General features: G+C 39.0%; 2 protein-coding genes across 2 annotated transcripts in view; one reads left to right on the forward strand and one right to left on the reverse strand.

The window, feature by feature from the left end:
• Positions 1-24,591, forward strand: part of ctnna1 (catenin alpha 1) — a 106,608-nt gene that overhangs the window by 42,643 nt on the left and 39,374 nt on the right. Inside the window, exons 8-9 of the mRNA XM_039649270.2 lie at positions 16,841-16,921; positions 17,081-17,233. Of these exons, the coding sequence (XP_039505204.1) occupies positions 16,841-16,921; positions 17,081-17,233 (234 nt within the window). The remainder of the gene's footprint in view (positions 1-16,840; positions 16,922-17,080; positions 17,234-24,591) is intronic.
• On the reverse strand, positions 6,982-12,302 carry lrrtm2 (leucine rich repeat transmembrane neuronal 2). Its single transcript, XM_039649271.2, has 2 exons — positions 12,071-12,302; positions 6,982-11,467 (listed from the first exon to the last, which is right to left on the reverse strand). Exons 1-2 carry the CDS (start codon positions 12,072-12,074, stop codon positions 9,840-9,842), a joined length of 1,632 nt encoding a protein of 543 aa, XP_039505205.2. The 5' UTR covers positions 12,075-12,302; the 3' UTR covers positions 6,982-9,839.

The raw sequence follows: 24,591 nt of genomic DNA on the forward strand, positions 1-24,591 counted from the left end.
CGGCAGGCGTCAGCCTTAAGTTGACAGTATGAAGACAGATAACATGCCATGTTTATTAACCGCTCTATACGATTTGCCAACAGCGACGGGATGCCAAAACGAATTGCTCTGTGAAGACAGATGAACGTTGCAAAGCTTGACATGCCCCATTCTCTGCCCCTCAATCTTGAGCCGAGGCTCGGTAACTAGATGTTGTCCAGTTTTGCAGACTACTTTCTAGTATCCCGAGGAATGAAATTCACCTCCTCTGGTGCCCGCTGCAGGTGTCTTCATACGACCTGTGAGTTTTCAGCAGTCACACACTAGATGTTGTTGTTTGCCTGTGACAGGTAGGCGTATGAAATGAAAAGGTCACCCTCGTATGCATAATGTGCTGAGCTGTTTCTAGGGACACATCACTGTTGGAAAGTCATGTTTCTAAATAAACTGCAGTGCTATCAGTTTGTGCAATTGAATCTAAGGAGAAATTACCTAGGCTCATTAATGCTTTAAAAAATATCTTCAATTTAGTCTTCATTTCACATCCATAAATTTAGGTCACTTTTACTCTAAAATGGCATGTAGTTTTAATCAATGAAATAATTTAAATTACGAGTGCAAAATGAAACCTATTATTCAAGAATCTGTACTAATTTAAGCTCGCCATTATTACTTGATTATTTGATTGTCACAATCTAGATTTTACTTCAAAAAGGGTAATCGCAATGTTTTTGTGTGCTTTTTTAATTAAACTTTGTCATTAATCACAGTGATATAATGAATTTATGTATTTATTAGCTCAGACAGCATTTAAAAATATGCTGCTTTTACTTTTACATAAAAGTTGATCTATCGTAAAAAATCGTAAATCGAATAAAAATAAAAAATTAAATCTGACATTTTATTTTTTGGCCATATCGCCCAGCCCTACTTTCGTGCATATTACACATTGGAACGTTGCTGTTCACGGTCAGGGACAAGGTCAGGGACTTTTTTCTAGTGTAAGGAAAGCTTTTAGTGATTTTACTTGATGAAAGTTGCACTAATACATAATTTATTTTTTACTTTAATGTTTTTATCGTGTGGTAACTGTTTTATACGGTGGCCGAGAGGTGCAAAACAAATCACAATTATAAAAACAAAAAAACAAGTCAGAAAACACAACGACAATTCAGAAAACACAACAACAAATCTGAAAACAAATTAACAAATCAGAAAACACAAAAACAAATCTGAAAACAAATTAACAAGTCAGAAAACACAATGACAAGTCAGACAAAAAGGAAAAGGTAGGTATATGTGGCGAATGGAATACTGATCGCTGATTGTACGAGACATCTGTCAATCAAGACATACAGGCAGAAGAAAGATCGATTCGCGTGTGCATGTGTAAATATTAGCTGTATCGTCTAGGCTAGGGCTATTCAATTGGCAGCCCGCGGGCCAAGTGCGGCCCGCCAATCATCTCCATGCGGCCCGAGAGCACTCCAACCTCCCCCTCCTATTTTCTGGTGGTGCGGCTAAATTTGGTTTGATATGCGCGTGGCCGCAGTGGCGCGTGCAGCTGTATACGCACTGTGTGTGTACCACGAGCGCTCCGACTGACCTGAGAAAAACGTTTTCAGTCCGAATATTTCAGCAGTTAATATGTGTGTCCCGTATTTCTGTTGACTGAACCAGCGATATTAATCATTCGTTGGTTCGATTCCTATCTCCTTTTCACGAATTGGCCAAACGCGCGTGCATAACAGTAGGAAACGATTCGGATTCGTTCGGACCGTTCTGTCACTGAATCATCTGAAGCGGTTTCTCGGTCAGTAAGAAAAAATAGAGAACAAAATAGCGCTGGTTTCAGTTGTTTCACTAGTTTACTTTGAACTAGGCAGCGCGGTCCAGTGGATAACCGAACGCAAGCTTAAAGGAGTTGCGTTTACTAATAGTGGTAGGAAGATTTTAATTTGAAAAGTTTTGTTCTCCATAATATCACTAAATTAGCCGGCTAAATAGACAGCTAATATTTACACATACACATGCGAATCAATCTTTCTTCTGCCGCAGGCGCAGTCTGCTGTACTTTCTGTATGTCTTGATTGACAGATGTCTCGTCCAATCAGCGATCAGTATTCCATTCGCCACATATACCTACCTTTTCCGTTTTGTCTGACTTGTCGTTGTGTTTTCTGACTTGTTAATTTGTTTTCAGATTTGTTTTTGTGTTTTCTGATTTGTTATTTTGTTTTCTGAATTGTCGTTGTGTTTTCTGACCTAATTTTTTGTTTTCATAATTGTGATTTGTTTTGCACCTCTCGGCCACCGTAGTTTTATAAGCAATAAGCTACTCGAGTGAATAAGTAACAGCCGAAGGGGTTGGAGGCACGGCGCGAAGCAAAGTTACTTATTCACGATGCAACACAGCCCTTCAGCCGTTACTTCTTCACGATGCCGCACAGCTTCTCGTAACTTATTGCTTGCTTGTCTGGTCTCCAGTCCAAGATGTATGTTTGGATTCCAGGGAGGAGAAACTTTAAAATGTGGAAAGCAGTAAATGTTATGGAGGAATTTGCTGACAAGAATCCAGATTGATCCGTGCTACCTGGTGAGCATTTTTGAGATTAATTGGAAGCTCATAATAAATGCTTCAAACATACACCACTCTTGAGTCCTTGAAGCTTGTGGGTTGAGTTTCCCTCTAGCTTTTCTCTCCTGCCTGCAAATGGCAGTCTTATTGGTTCTGGCCTGGTTGAAAAGGCTTGTTTGGATCGAATAGACATGGAGTGGCACTAGGAGAAATGGGCTATAGTTAGTGTCTGGTTGGTGTTTCTACCAAGATCTTGATGCAATTTGCCCTTCGATATATCTGATTACTTTTCAAGAGCACCTTTGCAGGAGGTTTGAGACATTAATTGGATTTCCTGAAATCGTGCACATTGTCTCTTGACTGTATTCAGTGAGTCAATGATGAGTGCGATGCAGATGTTTCACCTGTGGCACTAAGACATAATAGGCAAACGTGATGAAATCCAGAGAGGAGTAATTATAGCAGGCTTGTATCGCATTTGATTATGAAGACTGTGTGGGCGACTGTGGCAGGCCTTCTCTGTGCCACATCACAGAGCTGTTTTCAGCCCGACTCTGACTATTTCTGATCGTGTGGTGTTTTAGGGATGAAAACGCTTTTCTGTTAAGTTCTGTAACTGCTTTTGTTGCCAAGCTCTGTAGTATGAAGGTCACCTCTATTGCCAAGTCAAAGAACAGTTATGTCAGTGTTATTAGGGCCTTTTCTTAACCTGCAGATGTAAATTAGCTCTGACTCATTGCATTAGCTCTGCATGCACCTTGATATCTGCTATTGCTTCCCTCTGATGCTTAGATCTCAGACATTCTCATGAATAGGGCTGCATAAAGTTACTTTTGGTCAGAACAAGGATAATGAATGTCTTTGTTCGTCATACCCTGGATGGTAATGAACACGAATTCAGTTTGGCAGAACACTGTTTCCTTGGCAACCATGTGAGAGATAAATGGAGCGTTTTGTCATTTAAATCCTGTGTGTCCACATCCAGTGATAGTCCGCATTATTAACAATGTAGAAAGCAAAAGTAATGGTTGATTCTTTCTTTTCTTTCTGGTACTTTTATAGCAGGTACATTAAAATGTGGATTAAACTGGTAAAACTTGTCTTTTCTGTATTTGTTGCCATGCATTGCATCAAATTATAAACTACGGCTGTACATGTTTAAAAGTCCTTTGTTAACTAATGTGTACACATTCCCAGATCCCTTAGCTTTCCTTTTAATGTTTTATTAAGGTTTCAACCAGTATATTACCCAACACATTACATTATTTATAGATGTCCAGTGTAGGGTTGGGTATCGATACAAATGTCCTGTTCCGATTCACAAGATCTCGATTTGGTTTGAGATTTTGATTAATTCAGTGATTAAATTTTCACTGGCCCCATTACAATAAAAAGTGATGTGAAAAATATTTGTGGTTTTTGACACACATGTATCCTTGTTTTGTTATAAATAAGGTTATGATGCGAACATTTTAGATACCAGTGAAATTTAACACAGCTTCAGGTAGGGCAAACATTAGTTTTCAGTTATAGAAATTGAATAAAGTAATCAAATATAAAATAACACTGCTTATAAAATGCACTGTACTTCATTTTATACATTTAAGATTCTTCCTTATTTAAGTTACAAAATGTTATTCAGTGAAGAGCAGTGAGTGATTTATTTTTAATGTTAATCATACCCAAAAATACACAGACAGCAGAAAGACTTTTAGCCTGCTGTCACGTTAAGACTAATGCAGGGATCCAATATGCTGATATACATACGTTATGTTTCAAGGCAGACAGTTTGAGAAATTTATGTGAATTTGACCATTGCTATTCACAAATCCATTAAGTGTCCATCATATATGCACACTTCAGAATCTTGCTAGTAGTTGGTCATCTGGGTACTTTTTGCCTACTTCTGCCATATTACTTTACATTGTTACCTACTATTTCACCCAGAATATAGTATAGAAGTATTCGATTTCGAATACAGCCAGGGTTTTGTCACCCCATTGTAACATCGCACTAGGTAAATAAGAGGATGACATCTAGTTTAGAATGACTAGTAATAAAATTAAGGTCACTCAGATATTATGTTCAGTGTTTGCGAAAATACCGAAAAAATATCGATTAAAAAAAAAAAAAAATTGTAAAATTAAATTCTTCTTAAGTGTTTTTCTTTTTGCCTTTGCAGAATAGAGGTTTTGCATTTGACTTTCCTCATGCACAGATAGTAATTTGCACTATAACATTTGGTATGATCTTAACATCCAAGGGCAAATGTGCTTCAGCTGAATCTAACAAATAAACCTTTTATTTTTCGTTATCTGGTTCATTGAGCTGCATTGCGCCTCTCTCTATCATTTCCTTTTTGTTTACTACTTTGATCAGGGAGTGTATGAGGGATGACTATCTTTGGTGGCTAATGGAGCTTCGGCCCTTTGCTTTAATATAGTTAATTTTGAGAGACTTGTTTTGAAGAGAGGTGTCCATTCATCCTCTGTGGTCCCTGAGAGCTCGGAGCTCTAAGGAAAGGATGCAGAGAGGAAATACGACCCTTTTTTGTTGACTTAAAAACAGAGGGAGCGAATTAACGGTTGGAGTGACTGTCGTGATACAATAAGAAATCCTCTAAATGTATTAGCCTGTTTTCATTTGGTCTCGGAGTCGCCTTTTCATTTGTTTGTGTTCAGTGACTTCATGTAGGTTTTAAACGAGCCTTCGTAATTGGGTACACGCCATACAGTTCGAGCACAAAGTTCTCTTTCTTCACTTTCTTATGTTCATGTTAGTGTACTTAAATCCTGTGTTAATTCACTTCTGTTTTCATTTCCTCAGATGGGGACAGACCTCTGCCATGCAGGGCTGCAACCAAATTAAAAATGACCTTTGGAGTTAATAGCTTCTTTTCGCAGTGAGTGAAAAGCCTTAGAAAGCCGCTGCATCTGAAGCCTCTGTAAGAAGGCTTCAGAAATGGCTGTCCTCTATAAATCATTTTGAGCTTCAGCCATTCTGCCTCCCCCACTCCCCAACAACTTTTCTTTTTCTCTGGAGAAAATGCATATAGGCACAGCATCTGTGAACCAGTGATCAAGATGGAGTCGACCAATCGCTTCTCTCGTTTACCTTATTCGTGCAGTAACATCATTAAAAACAATTCTATCGTCTGGGTTATACGATCTCGAGATTTACAAATGATTTAAAATCTATAAACTGTCAGGCAGAAATCATGGATGACACTCAATATCATTGTTGTTGAAGTGGCTGGGTAGCTGAATGTATTATTTATAGAAAAAGCATTTAAAATGCCTACATAAAAGCTGATATTCACAGTGCCTGATGTATTAGACTCCCAAGGTTAGGCATACAGTAACAGTCGGGGTATTATTTATGTTTTTGGTCTGCTATATTCTGCACTGGAAATTGTTTTTCTTCCAGCTTGCCCTGCAGTACTTGTGCATTGCACAGTATATAACACAGGCGTGTAGCTACTATGGCATATGCTTGCTGCCAACCTCACTCTTTTGAAACCTCCACAGAGGCTGAAGTTTTGAGGAAATCACTGGTTTCACTAATGGCTTTGCAATATACGTATATTTGTATTTATTCTATTTTATAAATCACAAAAAAAAAAAAAAATTTGCTACGATTCTTCCTCTTCTTGGCCAAAGCTCAGATTTTACTCGTAATACTGTTTTGGATGAAAATCAGTAATGTGGGTTCAGAGTGACTAACTTTCATTTTCTTTTCATTTTATATTTGGAACAGTATTTCTAGAGCGTCTGAGACCTTAGTAATTTCCCACCGGTAGTGTCATGCATCAGCACCATTTTACGTTCTCTGCTTACTGAAGAATCTCAGAGGAAAAGAGAAGGAAAAACCTGTCCAGACAGATATATATGCAGCACTTCACATGAGGGAAGTAATGGTCCCATAATTCTCCCGCAAAATTTTTGATCTGGTTTTCTGCCAATGTCCTCCTACCTAACACTACTTAGATCATATTTAAATCAAGAATCAGTGGGTTGGATAATCGTTTTCAACCAATGTCAATCAACTCATTTTTATAATAGCATTTTTAAGCTGATTAAAACATTCTTCCCTGGGCTAGAGTGGAATCTCTGTTGTGGTGTTGCATTTGATACCAGTCAATCAGGCATGTTATCATCTCGATTTAGAAGGGCAGGTGAGTGCAGAGTTATGATAATATTAATAATATAAGAAGTCATTTACTTCAGAAGGGCACACTTGCCTGAAGCTTAAACTGAATACCCTGAGTGCACCGATCGTAAAAGGCTTTCAGCCATCTCTGTATTAGGCACGTTTGATACATAACGCTTCTACAATCCTTTGTGTAAAAGATATTTTAAAGGAACCAACAGTATATACAGGCAAGTATGACCATATGTATCTAAAGAGCATATTAGACCAAAACATTTATAAATTGTAACATTTTTATTTAAAAATATACGTCTTAAGGAAAAAAAAGATCTTTTTCAGTTGGCCACATCTTTACCCACTATACAGATATGAAATAGTACATTTTACAATACAAAAGGAAAAAGCAGGGTTTTGGGAAGAGGAGGGTGAAAAGCATTAATTTTTGCACAAAGTACTTTCTGGGTTGTGATTTGAAGGGACTGTTTTGACCAGAGTGAGCAGCAGGACTTCAGCGTATGGAAAGATCCCTCTTCAAAAAAAGTTTACAGGAGTGCAAATGGATTCATGTTTAGTGTTTTTTTTGTGTGTGATTTCATATAAGCTGATAGTTTAAGCAGTTTGTCAGAATTTCATAAGAAGGTCGTTCTTCCCCGTCACACGCCTAAACTATCAGATCAGGATATGAGTTTTTTTTTTTTTTTTTCTTTTGTAATGATGCTAATGTGCATGGCAGGTAATCTGTTTTCTTTAATCATGCTAGGATTTGAGGAACGCACAAAGCTTGGCTAAATCCAAAACAAAGCAACACCATTGGTGGATGTTCTTGGCTCAGTAAATGTTAGCTGTAGTTTTAATCGTTTAGTCAAACCGCATTTGGAAAAAAAAAAAAAAAAAACTTTTTGGGATGCAGGAAACCAGCTACACCTCTGGATGCACAAAATAGATTAGAGATTAGCTACACAGACCTGCATTCCCTTTCTATTTGTTTTATCAACATAGTTGTCTTTTACAGGGTTGGATTTAGAGAAAAGAAGTTTTGCAGTCATTTCTCATTCATGGTATTTTACAGCACCCTCTAGAGGACAACTTTAACCAGTCTCTTCGGCATGCTTTATTTCAGTATTGGATAGTTAATCTTTTTTTTTTCTATCACCATTAGGTAGGTGACTAGAAAATCTTTGATATAGATGCCAATTCTCAGATTTGGAGCTTTACACCAAAACCTCCTGCCAGGATATGACTAAAGCAGTTTTCTCTTAAGCTATATAGCTTGATGACTAATTTTTTTTTTCTGCATTGAGGCAATAATTGCAGCTTGACTAGTGTGCCGTTCAAGTGCTTTCAAGATCTTGCCCAGGGTGTTGTCATTCACTGTTTTGTCAGGCAGTTCTTTTTTTCCTCTAATGGTTTATGTACCCTGATTCAGCCTCACTCGGTGGCTCCTAGGATGCTCATTGACTTCAATTAGATGCTAACTGGTGTTTGTGCTTCCTTTACCCCCCCTGTGCATCCCTGCCCCCAACTCTTGATTTCAACACAAAGAGCTAAGTTACTGCAGCAGCAGCTTCTTTAGTTTGATGCTAATGTCTGTCCTCAGTGCTGCATACAAATGTCTCCTGACCCAGCCTCCTGCTGTCTTCTGCCTGCTCTCCTGAGAGCTGCGCTACACTTTACTTCAGCTTTTCTCTCTGTTTTGGTTTCTTTTGTGTCCTTGGTATGAACCTCTGGATATTCCTTGCACAGACAAATGAAGGCTTTTTTTTGTATTTATGGACTAAAAGGATCAAGGCTGTGAAGTAATAACTTTCTTACTTCAATGAAGGCAGCAGATCTCATGCAATAATTTTGTACTGGCCGAGGAGGCTGAAACATTCAGGGCAGAGGTTTTGGGTGACAGATCATTTATATTTGTTTTCCCAGGGCTTTATTGACTCAATGTTGAAGCTGTCAGGTATGATTATGGTCTTTGCTGCATTCGAACAGTGCGACAAAGCATGCACATTTATTTTTAGGAGACAATTGTCAGTGTCCTCTGCATTCCTCCTTTCTTTTCCCTAACCTTCTCTCTAGGAAGTTATTCTCGCTGGTGTTTGCTTCGTCTAGCTTTCTTTGACGGTCTCTACCATTAATTAATGATGCAGTGATCCAAGCAGCATTGTTCTGTCACAGTGAGGATGTCAGTGTTTTAAACAATCTTATGTAAGAATATATGCACAATGAAAATTGAGCAATCGCCTCTTAACATTTTAGTAAATCCCTGCTGAAGTTGTAATGGAGCTTTTTATTTGCCATTTTGTTAGAGCCATATTGGACATTAACCTTTTTGCACAAAGTGCTAGGCTTTAAGATTTCAAGGAACTGGAACGAGTTGATTGAATTTAACCAAATACAGAAACAAGAAGGCTGTTAAGTGTTCTCATTAGTTTGAATTTAAGACTCGAAAGTGAAAGGATCATTTCTGCCACACGAGAAAGCCAAGTAACGCGAGTGGGTTGAATTCCCTGTTCAAATCTAAATTTCATTATGTGGCTCAGATTGTAACAGTGTTTGTTCTCAATTTAGAAAAGATGAGTTAAAAATTATGCTTTGTATCCATCTGATTTGTGTTTTCCTCTCCCCAAAAGTGAATATGTGAGTGAGATCTATAGTGTTGCTAATGTGCAGGGTCTTTTTTTTTTATCCTTAAAATTTTTTACTGCTCAGCATATGTAACCATTTTCCCATGTAATAAAATTTCACAATTTATCAGAAGATATGTCATTTTATAAACTGTTTTCTGGAGCACAGGGTTCCAGGTGGTTTAGCTATAGATTTCTCATCTCCTCTGTGCTGCAGAATACATAGTACACAAACTGGTGATGCAATGACGCATCCAACCTTCCTCTGCTGAGAATGATTGCCCCAGCTAGATATGAACCTTTGTATTACAAAAATAAACTTGTGGATTTCTCTATATTTCTTCTTTTCAAATTCATCCCAGGCATCTCAAGCTTTCATAGATTTCCAAAGCTAACAATTTCAAAGAAACTTTCTTCATACAAACTCAAAAGGGAACAAAAAATGTCCAAAAGCAAACCCTGTATCTTTTGAAATGGACAAATGGTTAAACCCATACACTGCAAGAATAAATAGTTTATACTTCACACTCTTTGTAAGGCAGTTGCTGACATTTGCACTGCCCATAGCCATTGATGATCACAAGTGCACCCTCCTCGTGACCAGGATCGTACTCGTTATAGGGCACCTGTGTAGCCAGGTCCGCCATTGGCTGCCTCTGCTGGGTCCTCATCTGTCGCCGGTTCTGAATGGCCGAGCAATGGCGGATCCGCCTCAGAGTGGGAGGACAGCATTTTCGAGATATATACACTACAAAAATAATGAGAAAGAATGAAAACAACAGAGCCATGGTGCCAATAATGACCCTCTGGGTCAGCACTGTGTTGTCCAAAGCGGAGTAGTCCTCTGTAACATCTGTCCCCTCCACCGTCATGGTAGTAGCAAGGGCAGTGCGTGGGGATTGGGTGGTGGTGGTGGTAGTAGTAGTGACAATCGTAAAGCTCCCAAAATCCTCTGCGTAGAAGTCTTGCGTAGGTGTCTGCATATTTCCAAACATGGAGCTTGTGATCTCTGGGAGCATGGCATCCGTACTAGTGCTGGTCATTATGACCGGGGCAGAGAAATTTTGGCAAAGTTGGAATCCGTAAACTGCATCCAGTATTTCCTCGCCCTGTGAGTACTCGGGACTGTGGCAGAGGATAGAATGTTCCCATCGACCCTTAAAGGTGCTCAGCCAAGTGGCCAAATGGCAGATCCGTTTGGTACATTCCCAAAGGTTGCTCGACAACCCGATCACAGTTAGGGACTTCCACATATCCATGGTTTGGGTATCGAGGCTGGTCAGTTTGTTGTTATCCAGCAGCAAGATCTTGAGGCTGGGCAAAGTCTCGAACACGTCAGGGGTGAGTACACGTATCTCGTTCCCAGTGAGATCCAGTTTCTCCAGAGTTGTCCATTTCCATTCCATGGTGCATGTTAAATTGTTGATCTTGTTCCATTGTAGATAAAGGAACTGGAGGGCAACCAGACGAGGGAAGTGTGCCAAGTTAATCTTGGTCAAGTGATTGTGTTCCAAATGGAGCTCCCGGAGCTTAATTAACCCGGCAAAGCCGTTCCGCGCTAGGCTACGGAGCCGGTTGTTGCTCAGGCCAAGGTATTCCAGGCTCCGGCAGTCCCAGAAGGCCCGCACGGGTGTCGTGCGCAGGGAGTTTGACCGCAGGTGAAGGATCTGAAGTTTCCGGAGCCCGTGAAAGAGCTCAGGCTCCAGAGCCATCATCTGGTTGAAGGAGAGATCCAAGATCTGCAGGTTGATGAGGTGGATGAAGGTTGTGTTTGGCAGCTTGGTGATGCGGTTTGAGCTCAGGTTAAGGTCCTTGAGTTTGTACAGCCCCTGGAAGGCATCTTCATGGACTGTAGTTATTTGGTTGTGGTCCAGATGAAGCCAAGTAAGCTGGGTGAAGCCAAAGAACTGGTCTGAGCTGAGCTCGCTGATGCTGTTGTGTCTAAGCGAAAGTCCAAGGGCCCCTTTATCCACACCGTCTGGGGGCGCCAGGAGCCCCTGTGTGTCGCAGTAAAACTGCAGGTCTTCACATCGGCATTTCTGGGGGCAAGTTGTGCATGACACAGGAGGGAGGCACAGTAGCATGCTGATCACACAAAGTGCCGCTGGTGCTTGTCCCACCAATGGCCACCTTGAATGGAAACCTGGGTGGGTTTAAAGATAAGAAAATAAACTGGGGGGAGGGAAATCTAATCTCTGCAGTACACAGATTTTTTTTTTCTTGCACGCTCTCTCTAAATTTCTCTACAGCCAAAGCAATCTGCTTGTTGATCCAATAATTATAAATTAACATTTGAAATCAATGTTCAATGAGTTGCGCTAATAGTTATGCTTAAGTCATTTTAATGCAGAAATGATCCATCCATATCTTTTGGATTGCAGTATTACAATATTTATTTGGGGGTCCTTAGTTTTTTAGTCCTTTTAATTATTATTATTTATTATGTTTGATCTCCCCCACCCCAGCTGAATATGCCTTCATTTTCCATTTTAATTATTATTATTATTATTATTATTATTTTTTTTACAATTTTTTTTTGCAGTAATTTAAGTGGCTTGTAAGTCGGCTTTCCCCCCTCTGCTGGAAAGGACCACTTATTAAATATTACAAGCATATGGGAAAGAAAAGGAAAGCAGCATTTTAAGTATATAGATGTTTCTAGAGACCCTGACAGCCACTGTCCCCCCTCCTATTCACTACATTGCCTATTCAGGTCCAGACTCTGTGAATAAAAGGGCTAACTTACCCATTCTTTTGTGTACATCGGAGGCTGCATTCAACTGTCTTTTTCCGCAGACTTTTGGAGCAGCCAGATGGAAGAGAAATCCAAAGGGAAAAAAACCTTTTGGGTAAATACAAGAGGAATCAAGCTCTTCAGAAATAAAGAAGTGCTGAGCCCCCCCAGTTGAACCAAATTCAGGAATTCCATGTCCTGGGATGCGGTTTTCTATTTTTTGGATCTCTCCTTTTTTCAGTCCTGCTATTCAATTCCCAGATTAAGAAAATATCTGCATTTTTTTGCCTTCCAGGAATCCTTAAATTTAAAGTTGATTTGCATCCAAAGCAGCACCACTGAGTAGATCCCTCCGTCCCTTAGCTGCCTTTTTTCTTTTCCACCGCAATGATGTCAGCTCAATTGGTTAATTGAAGATCACGCATTCCTCTTTCAGTACCCAATGTCCTTTAACTTGTTGATGGCAGGCAGAGGCTGCACTTGCGACGGCGGTTCCGTGTGGCTGTGTTGTGTGGAGTTCTCGGCACCGAGGAAGGGAAATGCAGTGAGGGGAAAAGCAGAGGAGAGGAGCTGAGATGTTATTCTGTGCTTTTGTTGCAGCCACTCACTGCTACAGAGTGGTGGCAGGCTGGCGTCGATCATCAGTGCAGTTTCTCTCTCTCTCTTCCTCTCCCTCTCTCATGCGCGCTTTGGTTCGCTCCCTGGCTCGCTCACTTTCCGCCTTGCACACTTGCACAGTGCTTTGGCGTTTGATTCAATGCACCCTCCCCCTCCCTTACTTTTTTTCCTCTGGTTCGTCACAGTCAGAATATGATAACTGCAACGTGTTGCGGCAGTTCGTAGCCGAAATTAACAATTACATTAAATCTCGTCGTCTCTTTCCTGTCTGCTCAGGTTGTATGTTTTGTATGTGTTTATATACATGTATGTGTGGTTTAGTGCTTTGTTTTTGTTGGGCGATTCACCTCTTTGTAGCTGTAAATTAAAACAAGAGATTTCAAATTTAGTTTACTTCAATTAGGTGTTGATGAATGAATTTACAATATAATCTCTCAGGAAGCTGATATTTAATTTAATATACGATGACTTGCAATCAGATCAGCCCTTCCCTTCTCTCTCACTTTCCTTCGTTCAGGTTTTCTACACAAAACGCGTCACAAGCAAACCGACGTCACAGAGACCTTTTATACTCCTGTCGATCTGCAGTGGTGGGGACAGAATCTGAATGCTGGACTTAATAGAGCGTTCATACTGCATAACCCCATTGGAGATTTCACTAAACATAAGACATGCACAACTTAGCTGTTGTCTGCATTTTTCTCAGCTCCTCTGTCTTTTGGCTGATTTTTCTTCATGTGGGTTTGCTGAACTTAATGTAATGGAAATCAGACTGTTCCTCCTTTTGAAAATAGAGCCTTGTTTGATGACAGCCTATTGAGCTTACTGGCTAAATGTGGATAATCATGTGCTTTTAATATTCATTTTGTGTGCGTGTGTGTGTATATACATTTTGCGTTTGCGACGGAAAATTACTGCATGTGAATGAATTAAAAAACTTGTTTAGGATAGGGTACCGCTTTTATACCAATATAACAATACCGCTTTTTCAAAACCGATCTGATAAGCAAATGTGCGTCTGAGCAATGTAGCCAATCACAGGCATATCTGTTGATTTATTGAGACACAATGGCCAATCAGAAGGGTTTAACCCAAAAAATGAATTATTCTAGAATGACTGGGGTGGTTTTGTCATGGAGTAAAACCCACATAGAAACTAATATTAATAAAATTTAACTAATGTAGTTTAATAAATAGAACCTTATTGTAAAGTGTTTCGTTTTTTTTTTGTTTTTTTTTGCTCAAGGATGCAGAAGTTATGAGAGGATAAGTCAAAATGTCCGGTTGTTGGGTGTAGTGACCAACACACTTCATTACACCGTCTCCCAGCATTAGAACCTCTGAAATGCATGGTTGAGTTTTTTTGTTGTTTTTTTTTGTCTCGTGTTCAGTATTGGACAGATCAGTTGTTTTAACCATTCATTAAAGGGGGCATATCACGTTAAATCCACTTTTTTAGCCCTTAAATGCATTTTGTTGTATATTTGGGGTGTTTATAAGTACAGAAAGGTTTTAGTTTAGATTATTCTCTTCAGGTGCTTCGTTTATATCTTTATATTCTGTTTTGGTCATATTTTGCAACCTGTTCCGATTTTTCTGTTTTCTATTTTGAACAATTACGTCACAGTATTTGCAGCGGAACTGCCAAAAAAGTACATTGACTATCAGCCCAACAACACCATCCCAACACACATTTTTATTTCTCGCTCCGATTTTGTAGTCCAAGCTCAATGATGCAGAAGTTACGAGAGGATAAGTCAAAATGTTCGGTTGTTGGATGTAGTGACCAACACGCTTCATTACACCGTTTCCCAGCATCAGAACCTCTTTGAAGTGCCTGGTTTTATTTATCAAGAAAATGTTCCCAAATCTGTGGGTAAAGTAATTTTTTGTGTGCGCGAAGCACTTCAAGGATTCCAACTTCAACAACCTCTGCCTGTATAAAGAAGGGTTTGCCGATCAACTTCATCTGAATGAGGGGTCAATTCCTTCTATATTTGGAGACGACGAACAGAGCATTTCGATAAGCTGTAAATATCGTTAATAAAAATAAAGTACTTTACTTTCTTAAAATCCATTTTCATAAACATGTCCCCTTTACCCTTTAAAATGACACTGACACTGCCATCAGCGCACTGCTTTTGTAACTCATTCAATACATTTCAAGATTATTATTGCCGGATGTCAAATCACCTGCTGTGAAAAATAATTGCTGCTATGTGTAATTGTTAGTCTGTTGTAGTTGGAGTTTTTGTATTACACATTGCATACTTTTTTTTTTTCCTCCAGAATCTCACTGTATGTACTATATGATTGCTGTATTCAGGACCTCGTTTCAAGCTAGAAAGTTAACTTTTGTATTCTATATGCCATCGATATCTTGTGACCGTGACCAAACCAGCCCATTTATACAAATCTTTCTTCTTTCAGATTAACCACTGACTACTTAATTTTGCGACTGTGTAGTTTGGAACATTCCCAGTTATTTTTTGCTTTTCCTGTGCACGGTGTGAATAGGTCAGGCTAAAATAGCTTTTGTGCCATTTTACCTACTGTGCTTAATTTGAACATCTGTGTTCCTTTTTTTGGGGCCGGTCACTTTATAAAATGACCTGGGCAATTTTTTTTTTGTGTATGATTTATTTGTTTGTCGTTTTTTTTTCATATTACTTTTTTTTACAGATTTTTTCCCTGCTGGTGTGTAATCTGCCTTAAGGAATGTATCTGCTGAGGAGGATTTTTTTTTTTTAAATCTTATTCTTTTTCACCAATCTGTGGGGAAATTTGTTCATGCTGCAAGCACGGCTCTACCTGACCATCATTAACTTAGTGTGAAAAAACACCACGTAAACTAGTGTGAGGAATCAAATGACTGCCCAATTAAGTGGTGCTGCTCAAAGAAAAATCAATATTGAGCGATCGAAGTCATTTCATCCCTTGGACTGAAACGTGCGATCATATAGCTAATATCCGTTGATTTTTTTTTTCTTTTTTTTTTCTTAGTTTTGCTGTGGATGAAAGTACTATCCAGGCACTAATATGGGACATTTTTGTTCTACTCAACTACAAACTCACCTGCAGATTAGAAATTTTGAATTGACAGTCTCTCACCATTCTATGCGACGGTCTACGTTGTTTTAAAGTGCCTTTATCCGACGGCACAAAATCAGTAGGGGATTAAGTCCAATGGCGTTCACTTGCGTCTTACCGTGTACCACCCAACAATTAGGTGATGGTAAATGGGGGCTGAACTGCCATATTTCATTGACACTCATGCCCCTGTGACGGCCTTCCCCCAGGCTTTTCCCTGTGCTGGAGATGTACCTACCCACTGCACAGGAGCAATTTGTGAGTGAGATCCACTCTCCCATACTAGCCGACTTGACTGGTAGCGCTGGAGAAGAGAATGCCTTCTAAAGTGTGAAAATTGCTCAGATTTATCCCCGACATCAATTACGTATCATTGTGTTGGCTAACGTGTGAACTCTACTTGACCAGGTTTACTCATCCTGCTTATCTTCCACTGATTGTTACAGGCTGTCTGTCCCATCACATAATGGTTTTTATTTGAAGATGTTAGTGCCTTGCTTACATTTTTATCCTTGGTGTTTGGGGCTGGAATAATCGGACACTAGTTCAAAAGCAAGTGTCGCATTTTAACTAATCTTTGTGTGCCTTCCCCTCAATCTTTTTTTTTTTTTGTACTTGCACTGCAGGAGAGCTATTTGTGTCATGAATTATTTCACGGACTACTTAAGCCCAGCTCAAGAATGAGACAGGCAAATCTCTGGATTTTTTTTAGATGAAAAATGTATCTGTGAAAGAACGTTGGTGGGTTCCTACTGACAGTAACTCAAGTGACACTAGTCTTATGGAACAATCGCCAAAGGGGGGTAAAGGATCCAAAACCCCTACAAAGTTTTCAAGAATGAAATGTTTGCCACAGGGGGTAATAACCATTCAAATGACTTGTGCCGTTTTACTTTTTTCTCCCTCTTTGGAAAATGCTTCTTATCCATCATATCTTATAAGTTTGTCTTGTCAGTTCTCAGCTCAAACTCCCACCTATTGTTTTTTTTACCCCCAGCGAGTCTGACTATAACAAGTTTAAATGAGGCTCTTTAAGACTAAGTATATTTTCTCTTGTTTGTTTTTTTATCACAGGCTGGCCACAAAGAGAAGAGTGATGCCCTCAACATGGCCATCGACAGGATGACTAAAAAGACCCGTGACCTACGCAGACAGGTCTGTTCACCATGAAGCAGTGCTCAGAATCTGCATTCTCTATGTCCCTCTTTAGATGCATGTTTAGATTGCATATTAAAAAATATACACCATACCCAGGTGCTCTGAATGGTCATATTCTAGCTAAGGATTTGTGTGTTTATGTATTCATATTTTCAGCTGCGAAAGGCTGTGATGGACCACGTGTCAGACTCTTTTCTGGAGACCAATGTTCCACTGCTGGTATTGATCGAGGCTGCCAAGAATGGTAATGAAAAGGAGGTGAAGGAATATGCCCAAGTTTTCCGTGAGCACGCCAACAAACTGATTGAGGTAGGCACCTGTTTTCTGCTCTATAATGTGCCAATTACTGTCCCTCATCTATTGCAGATTTTAAATTCTGGAATATTTTCAAAACGAATGATGGAACATTATTTGTACTCATCCAGACTTGCGATTCTTTTGTTCAACATGGCATCTCAAAGAGAGCACTCATGTACCATGATTGTAGGTCTGTTGTCTTTGGTTAACATGGTTTTTGACATTTATGTAGTTTTTTAATCCCTCAGATAAGCCTTTGGGGGATTTATCGTGGCCTAATTAGAAGAGGCGTCTGTTGAAATGCAAATCCCAGTCCCTACCCAAAGTTGAATTTGTGCACACAATGTTAAAACTTTGGAGATCTAGCTTAGTATTTGACTGTAGACTGCAGTATTTGTAACTTGCATGAAACTGAGTGTGAGTGAGATGTTCTGCCAGACTAGATTTAAAATTAGAGATGAGTCTGGATAGACAGACTAACTGATTTTTTTTTTGTCTTCCATATTTTAGGATGCTGTGCTTGAAAGGGGATGATTTAAGAGACTTTCTTGTATGCTGACAGCATGCTTGAACGTGCTGCAGAGAAGTTGCATCTCTAAAATCATCCCCATCAAAGCTTTTGTAACACATTTGCGCCATTTTCTTAACAGATTTCTAGACAATTACTGCCAGACTTCAAATTGCTTGCCGTGAGCAACTTTCCCATTATTATGCCTAATCTGATCTTGAGAGGACTACGATAGTTTTGTGCAATAGAAGTTTTTAAATATTTAGTCCTATTTAGTGATGCAGCGATGTGAAAATTGTGGGTGATACCGACAACCGATATTAATATTGCTGTTATGGCCGATACTGATATTTACCTATGTTGATATCTCTGTATAGAAAACACATAGCGAAGATTAGGACTGCACAATATTGGTAAAAAATGACATTATGATATTTTATTTTTCTGCTCTATATATGTGTATATATATATATATATATATATATATAAAACGATTTCACCAGATGACTTGACATTAAGGAATAGCCCTATTAGGAAAGAATTAATCATTCTAGAATGACTGGGGTGGTTTTGTCAAAGTAAATTCGCATAGAAACTAATATTAATAGAATGTTAACTAATGTAGTTAACTAGACTTTAATAAATGGAACCTTTATTGTAAAGTGTTTCCAATTTATGTATCTTGAGTTCAGTGTTGGACAGATCACCATTCTTTAAAGTGAATCGGTTCAAAGGAGTCATTAGTTTGCGAATTGGACGTGTCATTAACGGACTACGGCACACGTGTGATTATCCAGGCAGTTTAGGGCATCGCACAAGATTTGTGTCAACACAGAAAATATTTCATCACTAGATAGATTTTTGTTGTTGTTGTTTATTGAAAGTGTGGTTTGTCATCTGAATGTGCGGAAAGCTTTTCAGAGTTGTGAATTGTGCTAAAATTACATTGCCTTTATTTTAGCACAATTCACAACCAGTGGTAGTTCAGAAAAAAAAATCTTCCAACCTTTTACTACCTTGTATTCTCAAAGCTATTCAGTCAACTCAATTTATTAATATGCGCGAGGGAGGGAGAGAGAGAAAGACAGTTTGAAGACTGTGATAGTGTGTACTGACACTCTCTCTACTCATTCTCTGTTAAACAAGCGCAACAGTCAGTCATCGGTCAAATAAGGCTTTGCCGGGACAAAAATATGCCTTAGTTCGATCTAAAATCTATACATGTCAAATAATTGTTTTGTTTTTTTTCCTTCTTCTCCATTGGGTCACCTGATTTACCCCATTGACAAGCTGCGCCCTTCAACATGGGCCTAAAATGTCATAATTATACTAGATGATTTTGAAAATACGGCTTTCTAAATGGCTAATTAAAAGTGGCTTATGCCACCCACGAAGCAGAAAAAGCTGTCACTTCCGCAAGTAGTTAGTACACTCTTGTAGGAAACTTTCCACTCTGATTTCAACATGCAAGCTGATGTAAATCGAAACAGAATAAATTTTAGTCGATAGCCAGCACCATCACTATTTATATGAGAATCCTGCAGGAGTCTCTGTCATTGCTCCTTGATTCGAGCTAGTTGTGTCACAGCCCTTTTATCTTTCATGCTTCATATTTTTGTGTGAAGTGTCACACAGGAGTCAACAAACATATTTTTATACCATGGGACAAATGAAGCAAGGCTGCTGGGTTTACAATGCCGCAACTGAGGAATCACACCATTTGTATGGGCAGTCACAACTGTGAATCACATTTTAAGTTCAGCCATAGAGTGAAACTCCTCAGAGCCCAAGGTTAAGTGCTGCTTCGGTGGGAGAAATGTGAAACAGCTGGATATCCGGTGTCTTATTGATGGACTTGGAGAAATCTGCATTGTGTCCGTTTGTGGTGACTGTATTCATGACCGATAAATAGGCTGTGTCTCTTGTGGCATTTATTTTCCGGATAGATGTTTTTCATGCAGAATCACTGGGGGTTTGATATCTCATGCTCACATTGGCAGGGCCAATGACAAGCTGACAGAAATGTTAGCTATCCTCATTAGTTTTTTAAATCTGTTCATCTTAGTCCCTGTGGTAACACGTCATCTTACCAACATTTCAGTGACCTTTCCCCACAGGGGGCAGGCCCAGCACTCGTGTGACATGCTCGTACAGGGGAAGGACTGGTGAAGGAAATCAAAGTGAAGGGTAAAGGAGGGGTAATGAGTAAAAGCCTCAGAGTCTTACCGGGGGCTAAAGATAGTCAAAGCACAACACGTCTCCAAAAGTCACATTCATATTCTTCTTCTGCCCTTTTTTCTCCCTTCCTCCTTTCTCACACTGTTTTTCGTTGCCTTGATTTGACACCAGTCAGTGGTCGCATCATATGGATTCCAACCTTAATCCGAACACGGATTACATGAACAAAACATGGGCTCATTTTGATAATTCCATTTGAGAGGCATTTACAAATGATTGTGGTTTGTGTAGTTTCCTCACTTTTGCAGAGGCAAGGTCTGCTTTTGTCCTTGCAAATGTTAAATGCAAGCTGTTGGTAATTAATATCTTAATGTGAATTGTTGGATATTTGAAAATCAAAGATAGTATTAAAAAAAATTATTGTAAATGTAACTGTTGAACATTGGTGTCTTTATTGGTTTTGCTGCCGAAAATTCAATCGAAAACATCTGTTACTGGTGAGACGACTGTAATACACAGCTTCTCAATGGTTATTTATTATAAAGCAAATTACACTCATATTCCAGCTGTGTTGAGGGTCAGCTGATGCTTGACCTTGTGTTGTCTGCTTTGTCTGGTAGATGGGTTTTGAAAAATGTAGGTTATGGGGAAAAAAAATAACTACATTGTCTGGAATAGCTGGAGCATCTCACTCCTGGTTACTATCCAATCTGTTGGTAAGGAAATGTATTCAAGGAAATGTATTTTGCATTAGGGATGTTTCCTGCATTCATGCAGCTACATTCTGTTACAAAAGAAACAGTGGGTTGAAAACTAAGTGCCATGTATGGGAATTCCTCTGTTTGCTGATTGCTTTCATCTCTAAGGACGGTCTAATATATTTTTAAGGGCAAGCATTGAAGGCTTGCCTCGCAGTCAGAGATGGCTGAAGAGAGGAATTTATTTTACCATCTCTTAACTCTGCCCTTCCATATGGTTAAATAGTAACCCCAAACTTTTATTATGCTGAATATAATAAAAATGATTGAAATGGCTGGAAATAAAAGAATGTACTTTAAGTTTTTCAGTTTTTAAAGAAAGTGTCCCACAGGTTTGATTAAACATTTTATAAAGCATATAATGTGCATGTGACAGTTTGAACATTCAAGAATTATACATTATAAATCATTCTAGCGCAAGATGAGAATATCTCAAATCAGAACTTATGCACTCTTTTCTGCAGACGCACAGACAGCACTCGAACACAATTCCCTTCTCTTCTGCATCAATTTGTGCTTGAACGGACTTGAGCTATGCTGCCCTACAAAGCAAAAAGGCAGTAACTGCAGTTTTGGTAAAGCATTAATAATTACAATTTTCATGACATTCAAGGCATCCTTTGTTATATGACAAAACATCTTATCTTAAATGTGTGTCGTTTTAGAGAATAATGGTAGTCGTTTGTACAGTAAGTGCAAAAAACCCTAGCAAAAGTCATTTTTCTCAGTTCTGCACTCTGCGTAGTTACTGCCTTTTTGCTTTGTAGGGCAGTATGCTCAACTAAAGAAAATCTTGGTCGACTGAAGTCCTGAAGTTTTCGACTAAAAATGGCGTTAGAAAAAAAAGGTAAACGCGGTGTGCAGTTCTTGGTAGCCTTGTCCATCCAGTTTGAAATATAAATAAATACAAGCTAGTAGCCTATTTGCAGTAAATAGTTTTTGACAATTTTGCACTGAAATGAGACTGACACATGAATCTGACGGCTCTGACAGCGTTGCATCACGTGCACGAAAATAGTAGGCTACAATGTTGTCAACTAGTGATATCACAAGAACTATTGAGGGATATGCAACAATGCAATAATTTGGACAATTCTTTTTGTCATATGTTATAATAACAAGTTTTAACTGTCAGACAATATAATTTTAGCCGCTCTGTATGTCCTTGGACTCCTCGCAGAGAGAGAGGCTCAACGTACTTGTCAAAGGTTTAATAGACACAGCCAAATTGCTGTCATGCAGGAGTAAGATTGTGCAGGTTTTGAATTGAGATTTGTGCCGTTTTGTTCATTCTCTGAATATCCTGCTTAAATGTGGCCCACGTTCCAAAAATAAGTTAGAGAATTTATAGTGTAATGCTATTTTCTCTTGCTCTGTTTAGAGTTTAAATATGGATGTGGTTATTGCTGTATGGGTTCCAGCTTAATTTGCTGTACAATGAAGCATCCATGGATATGACAGGGATGGAACTGCAGCCAACACTTTCCTCCCCTCACAATCTTTTAACTTTTGCAGAAGGGATGAAGTCGACACTCTCCTGGGGCTGTAAAAAGTGCCAGCTACATACCGCCTCATCTCTCTGTCTCTTTCTCTCGCTCTCAATAGCTTTCTCAGACACCACCATTCATTCAAATAGTTTCTTTTGTATAGGCCTTTATGTTGTAGTGAGTGCTGGTTGTGGAGACCCTCCTGGCAACCTTCATACATCACAAGAGTACTCCACCTTTACCTATTTGTTAATTTCCTTTTTTCCCCCCATTCTGAAAGCCACTTATATTGACTTTGAACTTCTGAGCTTGCAGCTTGGCTCTGAGTGTCAGTTCTTGGTCGCAGAAACAGTGGCAGTTCAGTTTTTATACCGTGAAATGCATCATTCCTGAAGAGGGATAAAAATAGAACCAGCTTAGTTTTATTGCCTCAAGGCCTTGTTCTCAAAGGTTCCTGGCTGCTCAAGGAACACGGAGATATTGCAGGGACTAAACTACCATGTGCGGCGGAGAGCGAAGACTGGAGTGTGGCAGAAATGAGTTGGTTGCAGTTTAATCAACTTTATAGATTTACTTCAGTTACTTCAAAATAGTAGTTTTTATTTAAATTTTTACATGCTTATCTTCTATTTTGTCTTCAATGCAAAATTAATGTATATACCACTGTATCAGAACTGCACGAGCTCAAACACTGAAGTGCACACACAGAGAGAAAATAATTGTAAAATCAAAATTGACTGGCTAAGTTTAAATGTTTTTTTTTCTGTCAATGTCAATTATCCTTCGGTTTTTTTAAAATACATTAAGTGAGGGACGTTTTACTATTAACACAGCCCCATGTTGGATTCGTCTAAATATACAATATTATACTTAATGTTCTTTTTACAATAAGTGATTTGTTTCGCTATCGCTATTATTGGTCCAGTGACAGGACACATGTCTATTCATTGTCAGCTGTTTTTTATAGTTATGTATTGGCTAAAGTTAATTCAGCTAATGCGTGTTCTAGGGGGTTCTTAATTTTAGACTAGTTGACCTGCACACATTATATGCAATGGAAGTTACATTTTAAAACTCCACAAGTCAAAACTAGAATTATGGAGATAGCATTATCTCAAAAAAATTGCCAAAATAGCTTTCTTAAATCAGAGACGCTTTTAAAATGCCTTCGTCATAACACGCTCATTAGCTTGAGTTACATAAACAGTGGAAACTGATCTATGGCTTATCACGAAATGAGGCAGACAGTATATTATTTTGACGTTTTCTATACTGTAATTTGTCAATTAACATTGCATAGTAAATATACTTTATTCTGACTGATTCCAACCTTTTTGAAAATGTGCTCATTCTCGCTCATTTGCCAGCACGGCTCACATATTTCCATCAGATGATTGATGTCAAGTTGAGTGTTTCAAGGTGACTGTATTAACCAAGATTCTCGCTTGGCCATTGGAGATTCCCTTGCCCCAGGTACTGTGGAATCTAGTTGGAAGAGATTTTAGCCACTAAACACTATTGCACATAATGAAGTGCTACTCGTTCAAACTGTTGGCATGTATGCATGTTTTTAATGCTTGACTAGTGTGTTTGCTAATGGCACCCTGCTGCTCGAGAGATTCCCAGTATGGTGCTTAAGGGAGTGAGAGAGAGCGACTGTGGTACTCCTGTAGTCAGTGGGGCGTTTTCTGTGACTTCGCTGAGCTCTGTTCACATTTACACTTCACTTGGGTTCTGGCTTTCCCCTTCCATTTTCGCATATTACGATAAGGTAGAGTAACTCCAAGCAACCCCACTAAACGGATATGAGTGAAACTCTTTTGTAACATTTAATTAAAACGACTCTTGCCTTAAAGCTGCAGTCCGTAACTATATTGGTTAAAAATGATCCAAAATACATATTTGAGAAAATGCATCACCAGCCAGTGTTCAAAAATATCTGCTTGCCTTAGCTTGATTCAAAGCGGTAATCTCGTAATAATGTTTTTAATTCCAGTGATATTGGTGGATTTCCGCCGGAGATTTGAGCGGGATTTGAGCGGAATTTGATTCATTACACATTAAGGAGTTTTGGCTAGTAGCTATATTGTGTGTGAGGATGCTGGAGGTGGAGATTGATAGGCTTTTCTCACAGCTCTTGATATAATTACACTTATCAATTTGATGGCGTATCCAGAAAGGTTCAAACGACAATCACCAATGACAACAGATTTACCCGCTGTAAAATGCAAAATACTTCGTTCGGAGTGACTACAGAAAAAAAGAGACTGCAACCGGACCCATGCGAAAACAATAATAATATGTGAAGGACATTACATATAGTAAGTCACGCAATGCTGACATTGTTAACATTAACAATTTGAGAACAAAGTACAATTTGCATGGTTTTGTGTGATATGACCACTTATAAGCAATTGTTAGATTTAATCCAAAACCAGA

This window comes from Pimephales promelas, chromosome 9, assembly GCF_988280905.1.
Source record: "Pimephales promelas chromosome 9, fPimPro1.hap1.1, whole genome shotgun sequence".
Taxonomy (NCBI): Eukaryota; Metazoa; Chordata; class Actinopteri; order Cypriniformes; family Leuciscidae; genus Pimephales; species Pimephales promelas.